We start from the raw sequence: 19,839 nt of genomic DNA, 5'->3' as shown, positions 1-19,839 counted from the left end.
TCAAAGCACTCTCACATCCATTATCTCATTTTACACCTTCAACAACCCTGCAAGATAATTGCTTTTAATTTCTTCTTCTTCTTCTTATTTTTTAATCCTAGCAATGATGATTTGTATCGAGAGGCAAGCATCTGAGAGAAACCACCAGGCACCTGACGAGGGAAGCCAGCCAGCCGGTCTGCCTGGACATCATCTGGCTTGACAAGATACCTCATCACAACGGGTGTTTGGATAAACTGACTCAATCATAATTTGGGCTAAAAATGACTGGATATTTTCATAGAAGTGTGAAAGAAAACTGTTTTTTAAACAGGAAAATAAAAGAGAAGGGAAATTCAGGGCAAATTAGTCCAATCCTCTCATTTTATGGATGTGGCACACGAGTCTCAGTGATTTCCCAAGGTCACACAGGAGCCAAACCAGGTCTGCCATCCAAGTTTCCTGACTGCTCACTGGGGGCTTTTATACTATACTAAGCTTCGTCTGACTAATTAGTTTTTGCATAATATTTTCTTTGCAATGATACCGACTGAGTTCTAACTCTTCATGTTTACCTTGAAGCACTGGGTGAAAAATGATATGGTATCTAGTACTGTTAGGGAAACTTCAGTAGCAGTATTGCCTTCAAGAAGTGCCTGATGGAAAATGTCTGCTTCAGTTGTTGCAGAACCTGGGATTTAAAAACAAAGAAAATTAAAACTGCCCAACACAGAGATTCACGTAACAGTTTTGAATGATTTTCTCCTCCGAAGACTCAGAGAGAGAGACAAACACAAAGAAAGCAGGCTTTCAATACCTGCAGACTTAATGAGTTTCACTGTATTTACTCCTTAATCAAATATGGTCTGGGTTAATCAATTCCACTAATTTTTACTTCAGCTCTGTATCAACAGCTCTGCAACAAATAATTAGGTGCCCCCTTCTTTGGAGACAAGATTTCAGTGATGAACTATGGTGATGTAACCAGGAAATAACGCAGGAAGCATTTTAGGCTGTGCTGTTAATTATGTGTGCAAAAATGAGAAACTCATAGAAATGCAGCTACATTACATACAGTGGCGCCCTATGGCCAGATGTTTTCAATGATGCCAATGGTATGAGACGTTTCTAAATCAGGAGGAAAACAAAGCATCTGGGCCAACTGAAATACATAGGTTCATTATGCTGATATTTTTACAAGTGACAAAGAGCAAAGCTGAAGGCTGTAAGACTTGCATTTTTTTAAAGGTCTTGACTCTATTAGCTCAGGTCCATCTGCTCAAGACATTTGCTTTTATTATTAGCCCTATCGCAAAGCCAGTTCTGCTGGCTTCCTTTTATGCAATCCCCAAAGGACTGTGTGGAAATGAACGTTTATCTCACTCTTTGACTTTTTTATTAATATTTGTTTCTCAGAGGATAGCTTCCATTTATATAACCCTGTAGCTTCCTCCTTGTCCTATTCGACTTGTCAGTACTTCAACCTGTGTGAAATACATCTTTGTCAAAATACTATTTACAGTTCTTTGATTCCTGCGGTCAGCTCAGCATGGATAATCCCTTAAGATCACTGAATGAACAATAGTAACTCTAAACAAATATTATACATACTATTATATCAAGATGCCGTTATTTGCATTAAAGTAGGAATAAAGGATATCGAATGTAAAGTAATATAAGAACAATAATTCAAAGGGAAAATTAACTTCCTTGATATTGAACTAAGAAAAAAACCCATCATTACCTAAAATTGCTGAAAAATCCATGCATATCTTATCATATATTCACATATGATGAAATGACTGTTCATAAACAGAGATATGCAATTGTATCTATGTATGGGAAATGATTACCAATTGTATTGGAGATTTAAGCCAGTACTTCTTTAAGATTAAATAGTATTAATATCTGTTTCAAATGGGTACCCTGCACACATTTTTCACTTACTGTGATTAAGTGTAAATGAACTTTCCAGGCTACTAAGATGCTGAAGCCGGGCCTGCATTATTCCTGATCTGTTTCGAAGAGCTGGCATGGTTTGCGATTTTCGGTCTATTCCGAAGTGTTTTGACATCCAGGCATCATGCACCCTAAAATAAATGTTAAAGTTAGGAAATGGAGCACTCTGAGAATACATCTCAACGTTAGATTTTTTAAACTAATAAATGACGAGGTTTCCACATAAACACTGTGTTATGCTCAGTATTTACTTGGCTTCAATGAGGCATCACTGGAAATTGTATGAAGCTTAATGTATATTTAAAATAGTTTATACTATACGAATACAAGTAAGGAATTTAGAGGGAGTTTCTTACTTCCCTTCTTCTTCTCAAAAATATCAGAGTGAAGTGGACAACACTCCAGTAAGATCCAGTCTTCTCTCAGGAGGTGAGGAAAGGCAAGAGTCAGAGAAAACAGTGAGAGGGATACTAGGAGTTGACGTAAGGTGGAAGAATTCCTGGCGTTAGATGTTTAAGAATGAGTGCCTATCTAATCTGTTTCTGGACCCAAGTTAAACTTGGAGCAGAAATTTTTACTCTATAAACATGTCTATTTGCACATTTTTCTTTGTTTTCCTTTAATTTTAAGGTTCCATTAAAAAAAATTACAACCAGGTAATACAGGAACTAAGGAAGAAAAGGAGTTTGTCTATCCTCTAATAAACATAGAGGGTGGGTCAGCAGAATCTTAGAGGTTAAGGTTCATGGTGGTAGTTACCATACTAGGTCTAAACCAGTTCCCAGTACTAGGAAGACAGTGGAAATCATCCCTTGAATTATTAGGATGTTCCAGAGACTCAGCAATAAACCCCATCCAAACAGCCTCTTTAGTTTTTGGAAGTGCCATGGAATTTACTTAGAAAAAGAATTCTATTTGAATTCCTTTAATGACTAACTCTACCCCTGAAATATATCTTATTGAAATAAGTAATCTTTTCCTTACAGTTCCTCAAACATTTCCTTAAGTATTTATTTCACTAAGACACAGCAAAAAGAAAAAATAAATAATATATAGTGCATGTCCTAATTGCTGTCGGGGATTTCTATTCACGTTAGTAACTGAGGTGAGTACTGACAGGTTGTAGATAAAAGTACAGATCTTACAGTTGTCCTCACTTTACGATTTCCTGCCTTCCCCTTGATCTAGCCCTTTCTCACATCCTTCAGAAGAGACAAGCATCTGTTCTAGGATTAGAGCAGAAACTCTGCATATCAGTCTAACGATTACCCTCTGGAAAACTTTAAAAATGTTCACATCAGATTAATTTCAACTTTGAGTTGACACGCATTAACTAAATCATGGGTATCTTAATGTCAACTCAAAATGAATCATCTAGGTTATACATGGCATAATTAAGGCTGCCCTCTGTTGGAAGAGAAGAAAAAAAGTGGAAATTGCAGTGCTATGGGAATTACCTTGCTATGTTTCTTTTCCCCATATATCTAAAGTGAAACAAACATACTCTAGAAAGAAAAACAATAGCATGTTAGTAAGATATTACCATACTTTGCATTTTAACAAGTAATATTTGAAAATTCATGTGTCACAAAGAACGACCCATTTAAAATCATATTACAATAATGTTTCGGTATACAAAAATAAATATACAAATAACTACTTGCCATATTCTATCTTTCTACATTTATCTGCTACAATTACATCAACACCAAAAAGCTCCATGTCTTCATATACAATTCTAATGACATATTTTTTTTTTAAAAACCGTCAATGCAAATCATCCCTTGTACTTTATAGTGTGTACCACACCAAAGGTCTCTAGCACAGTCAGTAACACCTAAAAAGGTTCTTAAGCAATTGGGGCAATTGCTATATTTTTTATAATGGCATTAAAATACTTTCTAGTATGGAAAATCTCAAACACATACAAAAGTAAAGAGGACAGCAAACTAAATCCCACATACCCAGCACCCACCAGCTTCAACAATTATCAGCTCATGGCCATTCTTAACTTATACCCCAAACAGGTCCCATGCTCTCCCTCCACACTCCCTACTGCCTTTATTTTTTTAAAGTAAATCCCCAACATCATATATTTTCATTAGTAAACATTTCAATATAATTAGAGTAGTTTCTTTAATCATAACTTTTATTTGCTGACATTTTCTGCAAAATTTTGAAAGACTTTACTAAGTTTTTATGCATAGATTACCCTCTTTGTGTTTTGGTAGACACACACGGTATCATATATGTGTACTATTTATTTAGAAATTTCTTACATTTCATTCTAATTTTTCTTTTAGCTTTCAATAATGACGTAAAAATAGCTCAGCATACAATATAGGACAATTTCCAACCTCCACCTAGGAAAAAGGCTAGATTTTTTTCCCTAAGGACCTTGCAATGGAGATATATATATATATATATGGAAATATATATATATATGCATTTCTGAAGTGAGTAGAATTACTCAGCTCTACATAAGAGTACAAATTCTAAATTCCAACATTTAAGCTGCTCCATTAAGCCAGCATCTGCTCTAAATGAATGATTTAGGACAGCTGATGCCACTTCCAGTTTTCCAGATCACAGAAAGACTCCTGATGGTCTGCAAGGATGCACTATTATTAGCTAGAGTTTTCTATAATATCACAAGTATTTCATCTCCATGTTTTTCTTCTATGTGTGAAGAACCTGTACATCAGCCTCTAAACTATCAAAATAGTTTAACATTTCCTACATTATTAACAAATATGCTGTTGAAAACAGAAAGGGGGTAATATTTTATTATGTATAAAAATTAAGCTCCCAAAAATAAGAGGAAATTTTATGAAAATAAGTTAATATAACTTACTCTAGAAGTATAAGGATGTTTATGAGCTCCTGAGGAGATACCTTATTCCAGTAAGTTAAGAGTGTATCTGAAAATGGAATGAATAAAGTGTTACGTCTTGAGATAGCATAGATCTTACAGCAAATAGCGCAGTGAACTCCAAAGTACCAATAACTTAGTTTCAGCAACCATTAACTCACAGCCAATTCTGTCTCATCTATATCCTCTCCTCCTATCTCATCTCACTGCCCAATACCCACACTGTATTCTCTTAAATTAATCCCAAATATACCTTTTAATCTGTAATTATTTCAACTTCAACAATTATTTTTATGTATTTTATAAACGTTCTTTTGGATGGCTTATCATCCCTGAAGACAGAGGAAGGGAAGTAGACCTGGGATTTTTAATAAGCTTCCTAAAATTTTATGCAAGATGGTGCGTTTAAGTACACTTTTCGGAAGGTAAGGTCAAGCACCTTCGCCTGCTACTCAAAGGGCTCTGCGAACCAAACAGTCTGAGAACTTTAAACTTTAGAGGAAGAGACTGATAACTTTCTTTTTCCTCTTTGCCTTCGGATTATCAACCTTGAAGTCCTGGCAATATACAAACATACACACACATTAATGGAACAACTATTTCAGATATAAATGTCCCTTAAACCTATCACATATACTTCTCTTTGGAGCTGTTCCTTTTTTTTTTTTTTACTTCAAAAACACTCATGGAGACGTTTTTTAAAAAAAAAATTGCCCTCACTTAACTTTCCATTCCTTTCTTATCCTGTTCAGATATAGCTAATGGTGTCAGCAGGTCCACTTCTAAATTTAAAAGCCTGGTAGGGATCGCAAAAGTAGGCAATGACGGGGCTTCCCTGCTGGCGCAGTGGTTGAGAGTCCGCCTGCCGATGCAAGGGACGCGGGCTCGTGTCCCGGTCCGGGAAGATCCCACATGCCACGGAGTGGCTGGGCACGTGAGCCATGGCCGCTGAGCCTGCGTCCGGAGCCTGTGCTCCGCAATGGGAGAGGCCACAACAGTGAGAGGCCCGCATACCGCAAAAAAAAAAAAAAAAAAAAAAAAAAGTAGGCAATGACGTAATGGCCTGCCCCGCGAGAGCCTCTGAAGATAGGGATGGACCACTAGGTAATGTTGGCTAAACGGAGGGGTGACAGGGAGGGAAGAGTGTGTGGGTTTTGACTTTATTTCCCCAATTTACTCAAAACCATGAGTATTGATAGTTTTCAACGTTTATAAAATACCGATCATCAGGAATAAGATGCTAACATAAGGTCAAATTAGATTTGTTTCAAAAATAAAGTGAGCGCTGACTTCCAGTCCACCCCTCCGCCTTCGGGCGCCCTTCCGGCTCAGCGCAGCATGGCTCTCCCAGAAGTCACCGCGTTTCCGGTCTCTCCGGCCTCTCGTTACAGGCCGGCTCGCAGGCCTCGTCTTCTGCGCGCTGGCTCTTCCCGCCAAAAGGAGGCTCGGAACTCCTTTCCGCCGCCAAACCGGGCCCTTCTGTCTACCCCCGAGCCATCCTCACACCGGCCTTGTGCTCTGAAGCCTCTTCGCAGGTCTGTAGAAGGGGTGAAACTCTCGTCCCGTCCGCGGCCCAGCTCTAGTCAGCAGCCCTTCCGCCATTTGGCCGGCGGCGGTTTGTCTCCACTGTTTCCCAGTCCCAGTCAGGGAGACGAGATGCAGGCGGGCAACGTGGGTGGAGGAGACAAGGAAAGTGGCCAGAGCTCTCCCGCAAGAGGTGAAATGCAGGTTAGCGTCAGTGATTTGTCTTCTGACGCTTTTAAAAAAGCCTGGCTAACACTAAAAGAGCTCCATGACAAGGAGCTACGCCGTCTCCACGGGAAACTAACCAGTCTGAGGAAAGAGCGATTGGCAGACAGAAGGCAGGCGGGCTCCAGAGCCAAAATTAAAGAGTTGCTGGAGCAACAGAATATCCTGAATGTCACCATCAATGACCTGCAACATAAGTTAAGCTCCAAAGTATGTGACCGCTGTTCAGTGAACGAAATATACAGGAAGACGCTACAGAAAGAATATGACCGTATCCAACAACAAAATATGAAGGTTATTGCTGAGCTCACAAAAGAAAGGAATAAATTAAAAGAAGAAAATAAATGGCTTTATGCGAGACTAAAGCTGAAGGAGCAACAGCTTTATCCTTCTAGTTCTGATAGTGATGACGGCTTCATTTTCCGCACTCAAAAGAAGGGGCTCGCTTTTACAGTCAGGGACCCTCCACCCACATTTCAGTTTCGTCCGCCCTACAGACGGGTAATGCCATCAAATACTGAACAGATGAAATCTGGAGACAAAAAGGAACAGCAACAGAGTTCCGAGCCTCCAATTCCATTTTATAGTAAGGACCCCACTGTGGTGCCAGAGACCCCTCTGGAGAGTTCCTCTAACAGCAGCAGGCCTCCCACAGGAAGGAGTGCCAACCAGAAGTCACCTGCAAGTCTTCCTTTAACATCTGCACCTGGCGCTCAAGGGGGGCATGGATTTCAAGGTGACTTAAGCCGTCCTGAAGACAGGCTTGGCAGTGCACAAAAGAAATCGATCTTCACACAGAAGAGCTCCACACAAAAGCGTAGAGCTCAGAGTCACTTCTCTTGGAGCCCTTCCAGTGTTTCTGCGGGAGAAAACCCACCTACTCCATTAGTACCTGCAACTACAGATGAATATACGCTTGATGATACTAACTCATTTCCTCATTTTACACAGAGAAAGGGAAAGCCCCCTTCATATGTATTTCCTCTTGACTATACATCTCGTGGGAAAAGATCAGCGGCTCGTCTTTCTCAATACAAAACTGGATTTTCGGTGAGACATAGCTGTAACCAGCCACCTTCCAATGAAGAGGTGACTGCGAGGAAGCATACTGCTGAATCTACAGGTGCAGCTGGTGCTGATGAGCCACAAGGTGAGACCCAGATTTCCACTTTGGGGTCTACAATAAAGAGAAAAGCCGGGGTACAGCCAGGAAGAAGGAAGTAGCTTTCCCTCTTCCTTTCTCTTAAGGAGACTGCTTTTCTTTTCCAAGAGAACAGTCTTGCTGTCAATTCAGACTGTGTAATTGATAACCCCTGACTCTGATACACTTCTCAGAATATAATATACAAAGCAATGAGACCTACACAAAAGTTGGGCAAATGACTAAGACTTTGAAACAGTGAATTATTGCCAGTTAATAAATTTCAGCTACAGAGAAGGAAACTCATTCTTCAGAATCCCTGTACTTTGATATGAAAGTGTAGAGTCTACCATCTTTTTGCTGAAATTAAGTTGCTACTGTTTATGACTGTAAGAGTTCAACATTTAAATGCATATAGAGTAACGAAAGTGAAATATTTACTGGACTTGACAAGGTATAATGAAAGTGAAATATTTACTGGACTTGACAAGGTATAACGAAAGTGAAATATTTACTGGACTTGACAAGGTAACTAGAATACATTCATTGAGAAGGACCAAGAAGCAGATATTTTTTGGAATAAAACGAGTATGACTTAACAGATACCATGCAGCATGACTTTACACTTACAAAAGATGAAGAGGAGATGTGACTGTAAGACGAGGGGGAACTATGAAGTTCTCAAGAAACAAAGCATTTATGGTTTTACCCATGACATGAAGAAAGCAGCCAGTGGCTTGTCACTGGTTAACACTGTATGTGGCATGTGGGCATGTGGGGGTGTGTGCACACGTGTACTGGGTGGAGGAGAGGAGAACTAGTCAACGATGCATCTCCCTCTCCTCCTTCCTTCTCTCTCTCCCCCTACCACCCTCCTTCTTACTTTCCCTGGGCTGTGGTGGTATTCAACTACTTTTTTCTTTTTCTCTCCAGTTTTTTGTTTTCCATGTTGCCTCTTGGGCCTTAAAAAAAAAAAAGACAAATTTATTGAGTGAATTCATGTGCCATAAAACTCACCCATTTAAATAGTGCCCAATACAGTAGTTTATGGTACATTTAAAAACTTATAAAACCACCAGTTTTAGAATATTTTCATCACCCTAAAGAAAAAAAACCCATACATATTAGCAGTCACTTTCTATACTCCCCCATTTTTCACCTTGTGGGGAGACAAAAACAGTGAGCTGTGGCTGTAGTTATTAACTGATCCGTTATCTCCTGGAATGAAATACCACCAGAGTTGAAAATGATTTCCCTTTACTGTTTTCTTTCCCCAAACATGGAGGCTTATCACATAGCCTCAATAATCTTTGATGTTTACTCTAAATCGTACATTCTTAGAACTTGAAGATTCTAGTTATTTAAACCTGTTTTATTAATATACTTTAGAATTAACCATTCATATCTAGCTTTTGATTTGTTTCAATGTTTGTAAGTGAGTTAACTATCAACTTATTTTATGTTCTTATGTGCTGCCTTATTACAAAAAAAGATTTAATATTTACTAAAAATGAAATAAAAAAATAGAAAATAAGTAAAATTTAACTACTGTATTATGATGATCAGAACCCAGGTGCTTTTTTTTTTTTTTTTGAGCAAAAACAGAAAAGGAAGAAAGGGGAGGGAATTGTGTAAACAAATGTGGTATTGGGAATAAGATTTTACTTCCAGAGGACATGCAGTTTATGAAAATCCTTTGGTTATATTTTATAAGGTAAAGAGGAAATGGTAATACTAGTTAATAATACAATTGTACACCAAGGAAAAAAGAACAGAGCCTGGAAAAGAATGTGACACCATGCAAAACTGTATAATGGTACTGCAAGAGATAACAACGACATTCCTTACCCTCAAAGAACCCTTCCTGTCTTTTTGTTTGCTTCTGATTTTCCAAATCCTGGGTCAAATAAAAGCTAAAGTGTTAACTATGGCACTGGTTATTGTTATTTTTTTCTGTTTACGTTGGTCATTTAATGCATTATATGCTCTGCATGAAAAAAATGTTTAGCACTTCTAAAACTATTGCCTCACTTTAGAAACTAATTTTTAAATCAAAAAAAAAGTTATTGCAAAGAATCAAACTTGTATGACAGAAATGAACCTATTTTAAGTTAAAATATAGGAACATTCTAAGGTCAGAGTCTTCAAAGTTCTGTTTCTAATGTGCATGTGTTCTACATGCAGATGATGGTCAAATATTTGTTGCATGAACTTGTAAACCTGTGAGGGTGGAGTACAGTCCACGATTAATATGCTGGTAACTCACCTTCAGAAATCATTTTTACTATATACAAATAGCACATCAAGAGGCTTCTGATTTCATACTGATCCAATCGGTTATACTGAGATACACTACTCCTTGCAGAACTCTGCCGAGTCTGTAATACAAAGATAGGACTTTTCTGAAACAATATTGGTACTGTAGCTTCCCATAGCCTTTAACTCAATAACTGTTTTAACCATTAGTCCTGTTTGGGAAAATTCTAAGCATAAATCCACATTTTATATCACATTTGGAAGGTAAATGGGCTGACTCTTCTTTGCTACTGTACCTAATAATATCACTGGAAATTACCTTGCAGTCTTCATCAAGATATAGCCATGAATATACTGTGTATGTTTCATTCCCATAGGTCCTGTGTTTTAGTAAGAAAACATTTTGAATAATCATATGTGGCTATTCCAGGAAAAAATAGCTTTTACGTCAAGGAGAAACTTAACTAAGGTACATCGAAGCATAAGAAGCATTTTAAACTCTTTAACTTCAATCTCTCCTTAGAGTTTATTAAAATCCAACGTCTAAATAATAGGTCAGAAAATCTATCTTAAAAAGGCTTAATGACATTACAAGATAATTTTACTAAGGAGGACCCAGTAATACTTCAAAATTAGAGCCTCTACAAAGTAGTGATGTTCCTATTATTTAGTGACTTTTGTTAAAATATCAGTTAAAAATGACAAGATCTGACTTATTTGGGGATTTGTATGAATACAGCAATGACAATCTCCTAACGAATGTACCCTTGTTAGAAACCAATACTTTCAGCTGAGCTAACCTGGGCTGGGGATAGATATTTACTAATCTAGGACTCACCAAGAACGTCTACTTGGAGCAAAACATCTAGGTCCTGAACGCTTGCTAGCTGTGTGGCTACTGGCAAGTCATTTAACCTCTTTGTCCTTTATGTGTCTTACCTATGACAGTGTCTGTTGTCTTAATTCTAAATGGTGTGAAATAAGAACCTTTATGATTAAATTACTAACTATGCAAAGACTCAATGGAGTATATAGTCCAGTGGTTCTCAAGGGGTGGTTCCCAACCAGCAGCATCAGCATCACCTGGGAACTTAGAAATACAAATGAGCAAGCCCCCAGACTGACAGAAACAGAAATTCTGGGGATGAGGCTCAGCTATCCATTTTTATAAAGTTCCCCAGATGCACCCTAAGAATGCCATGATCTAGGAGAAGAAGTGCCGGAATTAGAAAACCTGGGTTCAGGCCTGGCCCTGCCATAGTTGTGTGGTTGTCCTAAGTCACAATCCCAGTTTTAATTTGTAAATTGAGAGTTGGAATTTATTATTTTTATGGACCCTTCTAACTCTAATTTTATATGATTCTCTGATTTTACGTAGCAGCGTGACAAGGCTTTACTGGTCTAAAGTGAGGTTTCTCTGTCTCAAGGCAGACATATCCCAAACTTCAATGTCAGGCTTGAAATAATTTGATAGAATAGTTAGAGAATATATTGTGATTAAGTGATTCTGGGATGCTGAGATCATCCATTTGGGGACCTAATTTTTCTTCTCCCATGTTAATGTCATTACTCTATTACAAAAGAATAAAAAGCTGAATCCTGCCAGGGAGTGATTTAAGTGACAAGGTACATTAGGCATTTTAAACTTGAACCTTCCCTCTCTAGAACAGGTTTACAGAGTGCTAGGGTTAAAGGAGGTATTCAAAGTTGGAACTCTTAAAGATGAATGCCTTATCCTCTATAAACAGTTTTAAAATATCCAAGCAGCAGGTGCCAGGATAGGAAGGAACTGCTACAACATCCAAGCATTATGGGATGCTTTTTAAAGATCCAGTACAGACTACAGGAGAGTAGAGAGACCCCTATTTGCATAAAAAGAAAGACTGCTGTAGCTTAACACATCACTAGGGTTATCCTATATACTTAGGTTCTTACATTTTCACCAGTGCTGCCCTGATCTGGAAATCCTGTTGCTCCTTCTGGGATGAGGGAACCTCTTGAATCTTCCCTCTTAATTCCATGTCCATTTTGAAAAGACCCATAAGCTGGAAAAAAGCCAAGTCCTTGTTAGCAACAGGAGGAACTGTCAAAAATAATTTTAAAACTAAGCACTGGGTTAATTTAAGTAAAGACATATTTTAGGAAATAGATCTTGGTCATCTAAAATGTGAAGTTTATATATTACATCAAAACACCATAAGAAGCCAAATAAAGGGTAAGCAATTTTTTTTCCTTGAAACACTTTAACGTGTATGAAACTACAAGAAATTCCTTGCAAGTCATTAAATAAAGGCAAACAATTAGATAATTTTATAGATAAGGAAGTTTGGCCCAGAAAAAGGAAGTGTCTTGTCCAGGACTGGAGACAGATGATTGGAAACCAGTGTTTTTCTCATTATCCTTTATTTTCTTAGTATACTAAGCTAAATTTTATACAAGCTGAGACAAGGAAACCTAAGCAAAGAAATGTGGCTGCAAGTGTAAGATTTTAATTAAACTTTAGTAGAGATTGTGCTATGTATAGTTTTTATTATGAAATATTTCAAAAATACAGAGACGTATAGGGTACATTTCTAAACAGCCATGCCACGTATAATCTTTAAAGGACTTTTAATTACCGGTGTCTTTGTCAGTGCTCAGACTCCCTCTACTTGTAGGTGAAGCGAAGCCACATGCAAACTCGTCTCTGGATGCCTGTAACACAGTGTGATACCTCTGTCATTTAAATACATTTGTACACTAGGATAAGAAATCGGAATTAACAATGAGATGGTACCCTAATTTTAAACAAAGCTCACTGTGAAAGTCTAAATCACTTATCAGTATTGGTATTTAGGGGACATCTCTTTTAAAAATGGATCCTGGGGGCTTCCCTGGCGGCGCTGGTACCGTGAGCCATGGCCGCTGGGCCGGCGCGTCCGGAGCCTGTGCTCCGCAACGGGAGAGGCCACAGCAGTGAGAGGCCTGCGTACCACACACACAAAAAAGAAAATGGATCCTGGTACACTGTTACAACCATGACCTCTGGCACAGTGACACAACTCTAGGTGGCTGGTAAAAGCTGCAAACTGGTGTGATCTAAACATGATTCCATTCTCCTCCTTGAAGCAAGGGCAATACTAGAAGGAGAGGTGTGACCAGAGGCCCTACATGATCTTGAGTTGCAAAAGAACGAACAGGTAAGTAAAATATTTCCAAATATCACTGTCAAATGTTGTGGAGTAAGCATAAGCATGAGTAACTGTGTTTGTGAAGAAAGGCTTGCTTGCCACCCAGGTAAGCGATATAGCGTCCACATTTAGCTGATTTACATAATCGGGAGGTACAGGCAATCAAGTGAGGCTTAAAAGCAGCTTTCTCAGGAACCCAGGGTAGGCTTGACAAATCTACGGACACTTATTATGGGGAATTTCCAAAGGAAGCTGTAAAGGACACAGTTTCACCTGCCACCCAACAATGTGACTTGGCTACTGAACATGTGAAGGTGATCTTGGGCCAGACAGAACGTGGAGTGGGCGGGGGGCAGGAGTTATTAGTCGCACTGGACAGACTGTAAAGTATACGCCACATTTTAAAATGGCAATTGGTAAAATGGAGCATGTCCAGAAGACTCCAACCAAGAAATGTAAAGGGTTTGAAACAACAAATGATGAAGTGGAGATATCTGGCCTGAAGAAAAATTGAGAAGGGACATGTGTGAAGGGGTATCACGTGGAGGTAGAAATGGATGTATCACTAGAAGGCAAAACTAGGACCAGTGGGTAGAAAATCTTGTAGATCTAATGTGAGGAGGAAAGTTTTCATTACTACTATGGCAAAATGTTGTTTTGCCAAGTGGAAGACTGATCACCTCCAAAGTTCCTTTCAACTCTAAGATTCTAAGGGGAGAAAAAAGCACAGACCAACTGTGATGAGTTAAAAGCCACTCATCAGGAAGTGCTGAAAGGAGGCTGTCAAAGAGGAGGAGAAGCAAAGGAATACAGTTTAATCCCTGGTGCCTAATATTTTGCAAAGTGAATGTTTTGTTCAGTTTTCCGGTTGAATAAATATATGAAGGCATGTAACAGCAGCAAATCTTAAAAAGAAAACACTGAGCACAGAGGATTCCCGGTGTTCTCTTGGACCTCGTTACTCAAAGTATGGTCCTTAGACGAGAAAAAGCCAAGAGCCTGTTTGAAACGCATAATCTCAAGCTCCACCCCAGGGCTACCACGTTAGAATCTCTGTCTTCATTCCCCAGGTGATCCATATGCACATTAAGATTTGAGAAGCACTGCTCCAGGAAGAAGTATAAATTTAAAATGCTGTAAAAGGTGCACTATTGAGACCATACAGCGTATGACCCTAATTCTGAATACAGTCAATAAAACAGGATAAAATGCCAATGGAAACACATTACTACTTACAGAATTAGGCATGGCTGCACAAGAATACAAGGTATCTCGACCTGCTAGTCGCTGTATATTTTCCAAAAGCAGTCCAACAAATGGGAGGTACAATTGTGCTATTTTGGCTTGTTGGTTCTGAAAAATAATTATCAAAAGCTTAAGAGAGATATAATATGCCTGTATTACAAATAAAGTTGGCTCCATCTGTCCGTTTAAACACTAAAAGCAAGCTAATATCCATAACAAATTAGTGAAGCATGAGTCTGTTTATATTCATAGTCTCTAACTGCTACACCACTTTGTTGGTATTTGAATTTATATACAATAGAGAGTCGAAGCACATCCCTCGAACATCACTACATAACAGGCAAAAGTTTATTTTTTTTTAATAGCAGATCATATTAGTCCTGCTCTTTAACTCCAGCAAGGGTTGAGTTTGAGGAGAGCAGGGATCCTGTCTGTCTTGTTCACTGCTTCATCCCCAGTGCCTGGGCACACAGTATATGGTCAATATACATTAGCTGAATGAATGAATAGATGGAAGTAAAAAAATGGTGAATTACTGTATTCATTCAAGAAATATGTCTTTGCTTTGAGTAAAGCTGCAATTAAAATAACGTGATCTTGGCCCCCTAAATCAATTATGCAACTTGGGAGACTGATATATTTGTAAATATGCACGTGAAGCTGGCCACTGGTCATCTTAATGAATGTGGTGCCTCTTATACGAATTTATTTATTGCTTTTCTCAGCTACAGACATTCCTCACCAGATATGGACATACATTCAGATCAGCCAAACCAGTGGTTGTGATGGCACAAGAGTTGCCCTCCATACTTTAGGACTTTGGGAGGTTTGTCTGTAGACTTAGATAAGGCCTCTAGGGTACAATGGTTAACCTACAGAATACAGATCAATAGTGTCTCATAGTTCCATTTATTCTTGAAATTGAACAATTTTTCATATGTTAATTGTCCATTTGTACTTCCTCTTTTGTGAGTTTCAGGAACTCTTAACAGACCTACTTCTAATACACAACCCTAATCAGTAACAGTCTCTATCGCTAGGAGATTCTGGTTCAGTAGGTCTGGGCTGGGTCCCAGGAATCTGCCCCAGATGGTGCTGATGTGCACTGAGGTTTGAGAACCACTGATCTAGTTCAATATCCTGCTCAAGGCAAGAACAGCCCTTACCTGCATCCTTGACAGACGGTTAGTTTTTAAACTTCTTAAACACTCCACCCCTTTCAGAGGTTCTGTTAGAAAAATCCTTTAGCAGTTAAGTTCTACCTGCTAGTTATAGCCCACTTCCACTTTACATGGCAACCCTTTAAATATTTGGAGACAATTACCACAAATTGTCTTAATTCACTCTTCACAAGGCTAAATAGCTGTTACTACTTTCCTTTATTCTTCACATGGCTTTGATTTCAAGAGTTTCCACCATCATCATCACCCTTTCTCGGCAGTTCTCTAATTTTCCAGGGTCCCACTTAAGATTTGAGAGGCAGTATAGTCTAGTGGTTAAGAGCACAGATTTTGAATTTTAGACACATGAATTCCAGCTCTCCTGTTACTAGTTACTTGATTGTGATCAAGTCACAACCACAGTTTTCTCTTTAGTAAGATGGGGATAATAACAGTGACATTAATTCATGTAAGCTAATGTTTAATACAGTGCCTGGCATATAGTGAGTCCTCAATAAATTTTAGCTACTATTATTAACATTATAGCTTCTAGATGGGAATTCATTTTAGTTCTGATAGTGAATGATCACTAGGGAAGGAGATACTGCACCTTTCTCAGGTGAACAGGAACACAGGAAAGCATGCAGTCAGGGCAAATACATTAAAAGTTTTGTCTGCACAAAAGACAGAAAACCATCTAAGAATCTATTAACAGAAGACAGTTTAGATAAATAGAATAAGGTATATCCATATGATGGAATACTATGCAGATTTAAAATAAATACAGATCAAATCTTCAGGCTATATTGTTAAATGACAAAAGGAAAATGCATAATGGTTTCTATTATATATTTATATATATACACATATATAGCATATTGGCTTGTGCATGCATAAAATAGAAGTTTATATAAGAAACTGATAACAGTAGTTGCTTCTGGAGAGATGAATTGAGGCATGGAGGTAAGGAATGGGAGGGAGGCATTTTGATTCTCTTTTTTAACATGTGTGTAAGATTACCATTAAAAAAAAAAAAAAGAAAAAAAATCTGCCCACAGTCCAAGTAGAAATTGCAATTCTCAGGAGTCAACATCACTTGCAGTGGTACAGGAACTAATACAGACCCCAGGATAAATGTTAGATGTTGGATATTCTTGTTCTGGGTAGGAAAGATGTCTCATGGTATTAGGAGGGCTCCCAAAGCAGTTTTTGAGTAGCACATAATAGGGACCAGTGACATCTCCATAATTTCATTAGAGGAGAGGCTGAGGAAGGCAACATGGTTGGAATGAGGGGTGGCGGTGACTAGGAGATCTAGTCTCAAAGCAGCCTTTCCACAGGAAGAATTTTTTTCTTGACTGTATTTTTATTTGGGGTCACTTTGGGGGACCCAATGGAAATTATAGGGGCTTAAAGCTCCCCTCTCTGTCCTCACCTTGGCATCATCATTAATGGTGAACATGTTTTAAGTGAATGTATCAATATTTGACAAATGACCTCTTACTCAGGCCACCTGTGAAGTCTTTGGACCATACAGAGAAAGGGAATGAAGCAGGTCCATGAAGCAAAGTTTTACTGGGGAGAATCCTATACACACTTAAAACCTGTCAGAAGATTTTGAACAAAGAAAGGGCTTTAGAAATTACTGAAAGGGTAATGAGGCTGGCATCTCAATCTTTCCCATAGTCTAAAACCTCAAACACTCAAAGAGGCAGAGTATTATTTACAGATAACAACAGTGATGTGTGTGTGTGCATGTGAGTACATATACTGCTCTCAGAATTTTAAAAAGTAAATCATGTGCAAATATGTGATATAAAATATTTAAAATTCTACCTCCAGGTAAGACACTAGTGAAATCCGATATTCCTTCACTTTCATCTAAGGAGGCAGGGGAAAAAATACAACTTCCTGCTTTAAGAACAGGAACTTCATTTTGTACTTTTCCCACAAATTCTTTGAAATCATGGCTAAAGACATTTTCCTCCGCTACTACTAGGTACAAACAGAGCCCAGTGGTAACTGGCATTTTTAAAGCTTTAACAAAGCTTGGTTGGAATGGATGACTTTAAGATATCTTTTCATTTAGATATATTATGCCAGTTAACTTACGTTAAGTCAATATCAACATTCACACACACACAAAAAGTGGCACATAAGAGAGCAAACCATACAAAATGGGAGTATGTTGTTATAACTATAATGTGGGAAAAAACGATGCAAATTGCAGTAAGTAATAACATCTGAAAGCTAAAGAGTTTAAGTCTACTTTAGGATAGAATTATATGAAGAAAACTAGCAAAATCTGTAAGTAAAACAAATCTTCATAATTAAAGAAATCTAATTGGATGTAGCTGGCAGGCATTTTCTGTTTTTTAAGGACAAATGGGAATACTGCAGAAAAAGAATAAGATCTATCTCCAAGTCAGCTTTCCAAAGTAAATAAATGACATGATAATTTTATTTAAATTTGAATGTAAAACAAAGGGACAAATTCTTAATTATGAAATAATATGTTACCTTGAGCCAGGTAAGTAAGTTAGGTTATTCTAAATCCATACAGTTTGCCATCTACTATTTGAAGCCCATAGGGTATAACGTTAATAAGATTTGAATATACCCTCCATCCCCGTATATTAAGTTAAAGGTGCGGCAAAAAGCAACTGCAGCTGTGGCCTTCACACATAGACAGTGTGTAATGTATGGAAGGTTTACAGCCACACCTACATTTTTTCAGTAAGAAGAAAAACCTCATATTTACATCTTTTATATATTGGACATACTTAATGTGTCACTATTAATCAGTTACTAATCAATAATAGCATTTATTTAGGGAGATATATTTAAGGATATATATTAAGGCGTGTATTTGAAAGAGTGCACATGGCTATAATCGTGTAAGAGTTTTTTAAAAAAATTCTAGTTTATGTAACAAATCATGAAGCGGCTGTGCTGTTCTTTAGACATGATTTGAAAAACCAGTGTTCTTCTTCAACAGTTATCTGAACAGTATTTTTAAAACCTAATCATTTGAAACGGAAACAAAACGTATTTGTAAAAATAACTTCATCAATCCTCCTGTAATGTTCCTTGCTGAAAACTTCACCTTGAACATAAAATCTTCTTAGAAACTAACTAATGTGATACTGATGATGATACGAACATCCTTACCTTATGCTGGTATCTAGTGTCAAATGCATGTTTTATCAAAAGATTCTTTATGACAGAGATAGCTGTATATCTGATATCATAATTGTCTTGAAGAGCAATGGAGGTTTCCCTCAGAAGTAGACCAACCAAGAAGTGATGCTTGCAATACTCATCTGATAAACTGTATTCAAGATTTGAATCTGCAGTATAATGAAATTTAAAACCCATTTATAAAAATATTCAAAAATTACTTTAACATTAAAGCACTATATTTATTACTTAGTCATATGTGACCATGTTAGCAGGAACTATATTGTTATTATTAACAAATATGAACAGTTCTTTTATCATACAGAATAAGCATGCAAAATTTTACAAGATACGAGCACTCATCATTGGGGCTAGATGATAGCCTTAATGATAATTTCAGTCGGTAAGACAGTCCCTAGAATTCTTTGTTTTTCGAGATGCTTTTCAAATCTTAGAAATCTTAGGGTAAAATCTAGAATGAAAGAATACTGTATTTGGCAATGTTTTAACACATTTCTTCATATCTGAAGAGATTTAGTTACAACTACAAATTGGAGTAATTCTCTACAGCAATACTTGATTCACTTATCTGTTTGTAAAGTAGGAAAAGGAAGAGAAACTAGACAACTGAATCACTGTAACAGTATTAACTATTGACTGTTCTAGTAAATGTTCTATATCGGCCCCAATACAATGGGGTACAAGAACAATAAGAAAAACAGCCTCATCTCACTCAAATTCATCACGCGAATACAAATCTTTTATTTCATAAAATTACCGCTTCAAACTATTTCTTTCACTTCCTTTTAGATCCTCAGTCCATTTTAAATCCCAGCTGCTAATATCCTGGTTGGGATTTGCCTTATAAACTGATTGGGTCGCAATCAGAAGGGACTGTGACCAAGTTTAGTCATTTCTACGGTAAATTTCTACTATCTTTATTTCCTCTCCCGTACCCTTTAATTTTAGTTAGGCCATATAGCTGAAGGATATGTTTTCCATTTCTTTTCTGGCCTCTTCAGCACTTAATATAATGCTATATATTCAGTTAGGACTTAATAAATGCTAAATCAGATTTAATCCTAAATCCTCATCCCTTCTTTTCCCTGAATTCCTCAAGCCATCAAT

At 37.7% G+C, this 19,839-nt stretch overlaps 1 protein-coding gene across 1 annotated transcript in view; it reads right to left on the bottom strand.

Annotated features, from left to right (window-relative positions):
• The window catches only part of DOCK11 (dedicator of cytokinesis 11), a gene marked incomplete at its 5' end in the record, with an annotated part of 190,438 nt that overhangs the window by 54,395 nt on the left and 116,204 nt on the right, over positions 1-19,839 (bottom strand). Inside the window, 9 exons of the mRNA XM_082680876.1 lie at positions 555-670; positions 1,927-2,069; positions 3,396-3,443; positions 4,793-4,859; positions 9,967-10,078; positions 11,892-12,001; positions 12,575-12,650; positions 14,363-14,479; positions 18,703-18,881. Coding sequence (XP_082537002.1) covers positions 555-670; positions 1,927-2,069; positions 3,396-3,443; positions 4,793-4,859; positions 9,967-10,078; positions 11,892-12,001; positions 12,575-12,650; positions 14,363-14,479; positions 18,703-18,881 — 968 coding nt within the window. The remainder of the gene's footprint in view (positions 1-554; positions 671-1,926; positions 2,070-3,395; positions 3,444-4,792; positions 4,860-9,966; positions 10,079-11,891; positions 12,002-12,574; positions 12,651-14,362; positions 14,480-18,702; positions 18,882-19,839) is intronic.

This window comes from Grampus griseus (assembly GCF_964374135.1).
Source record: "Grampus griseus genome assembly, chromosome: X".
Lineage (NCBI taxonomy): Eukaryota > Metazoa > Chordata > Mammalia > Artiodactyla > Delphinidae > Grampus > Grampus griseus.
Note: the sequence above shows the minus strand (reverse complement) of the source record. Positions and strands in the feature narration are given on the sequence as shown.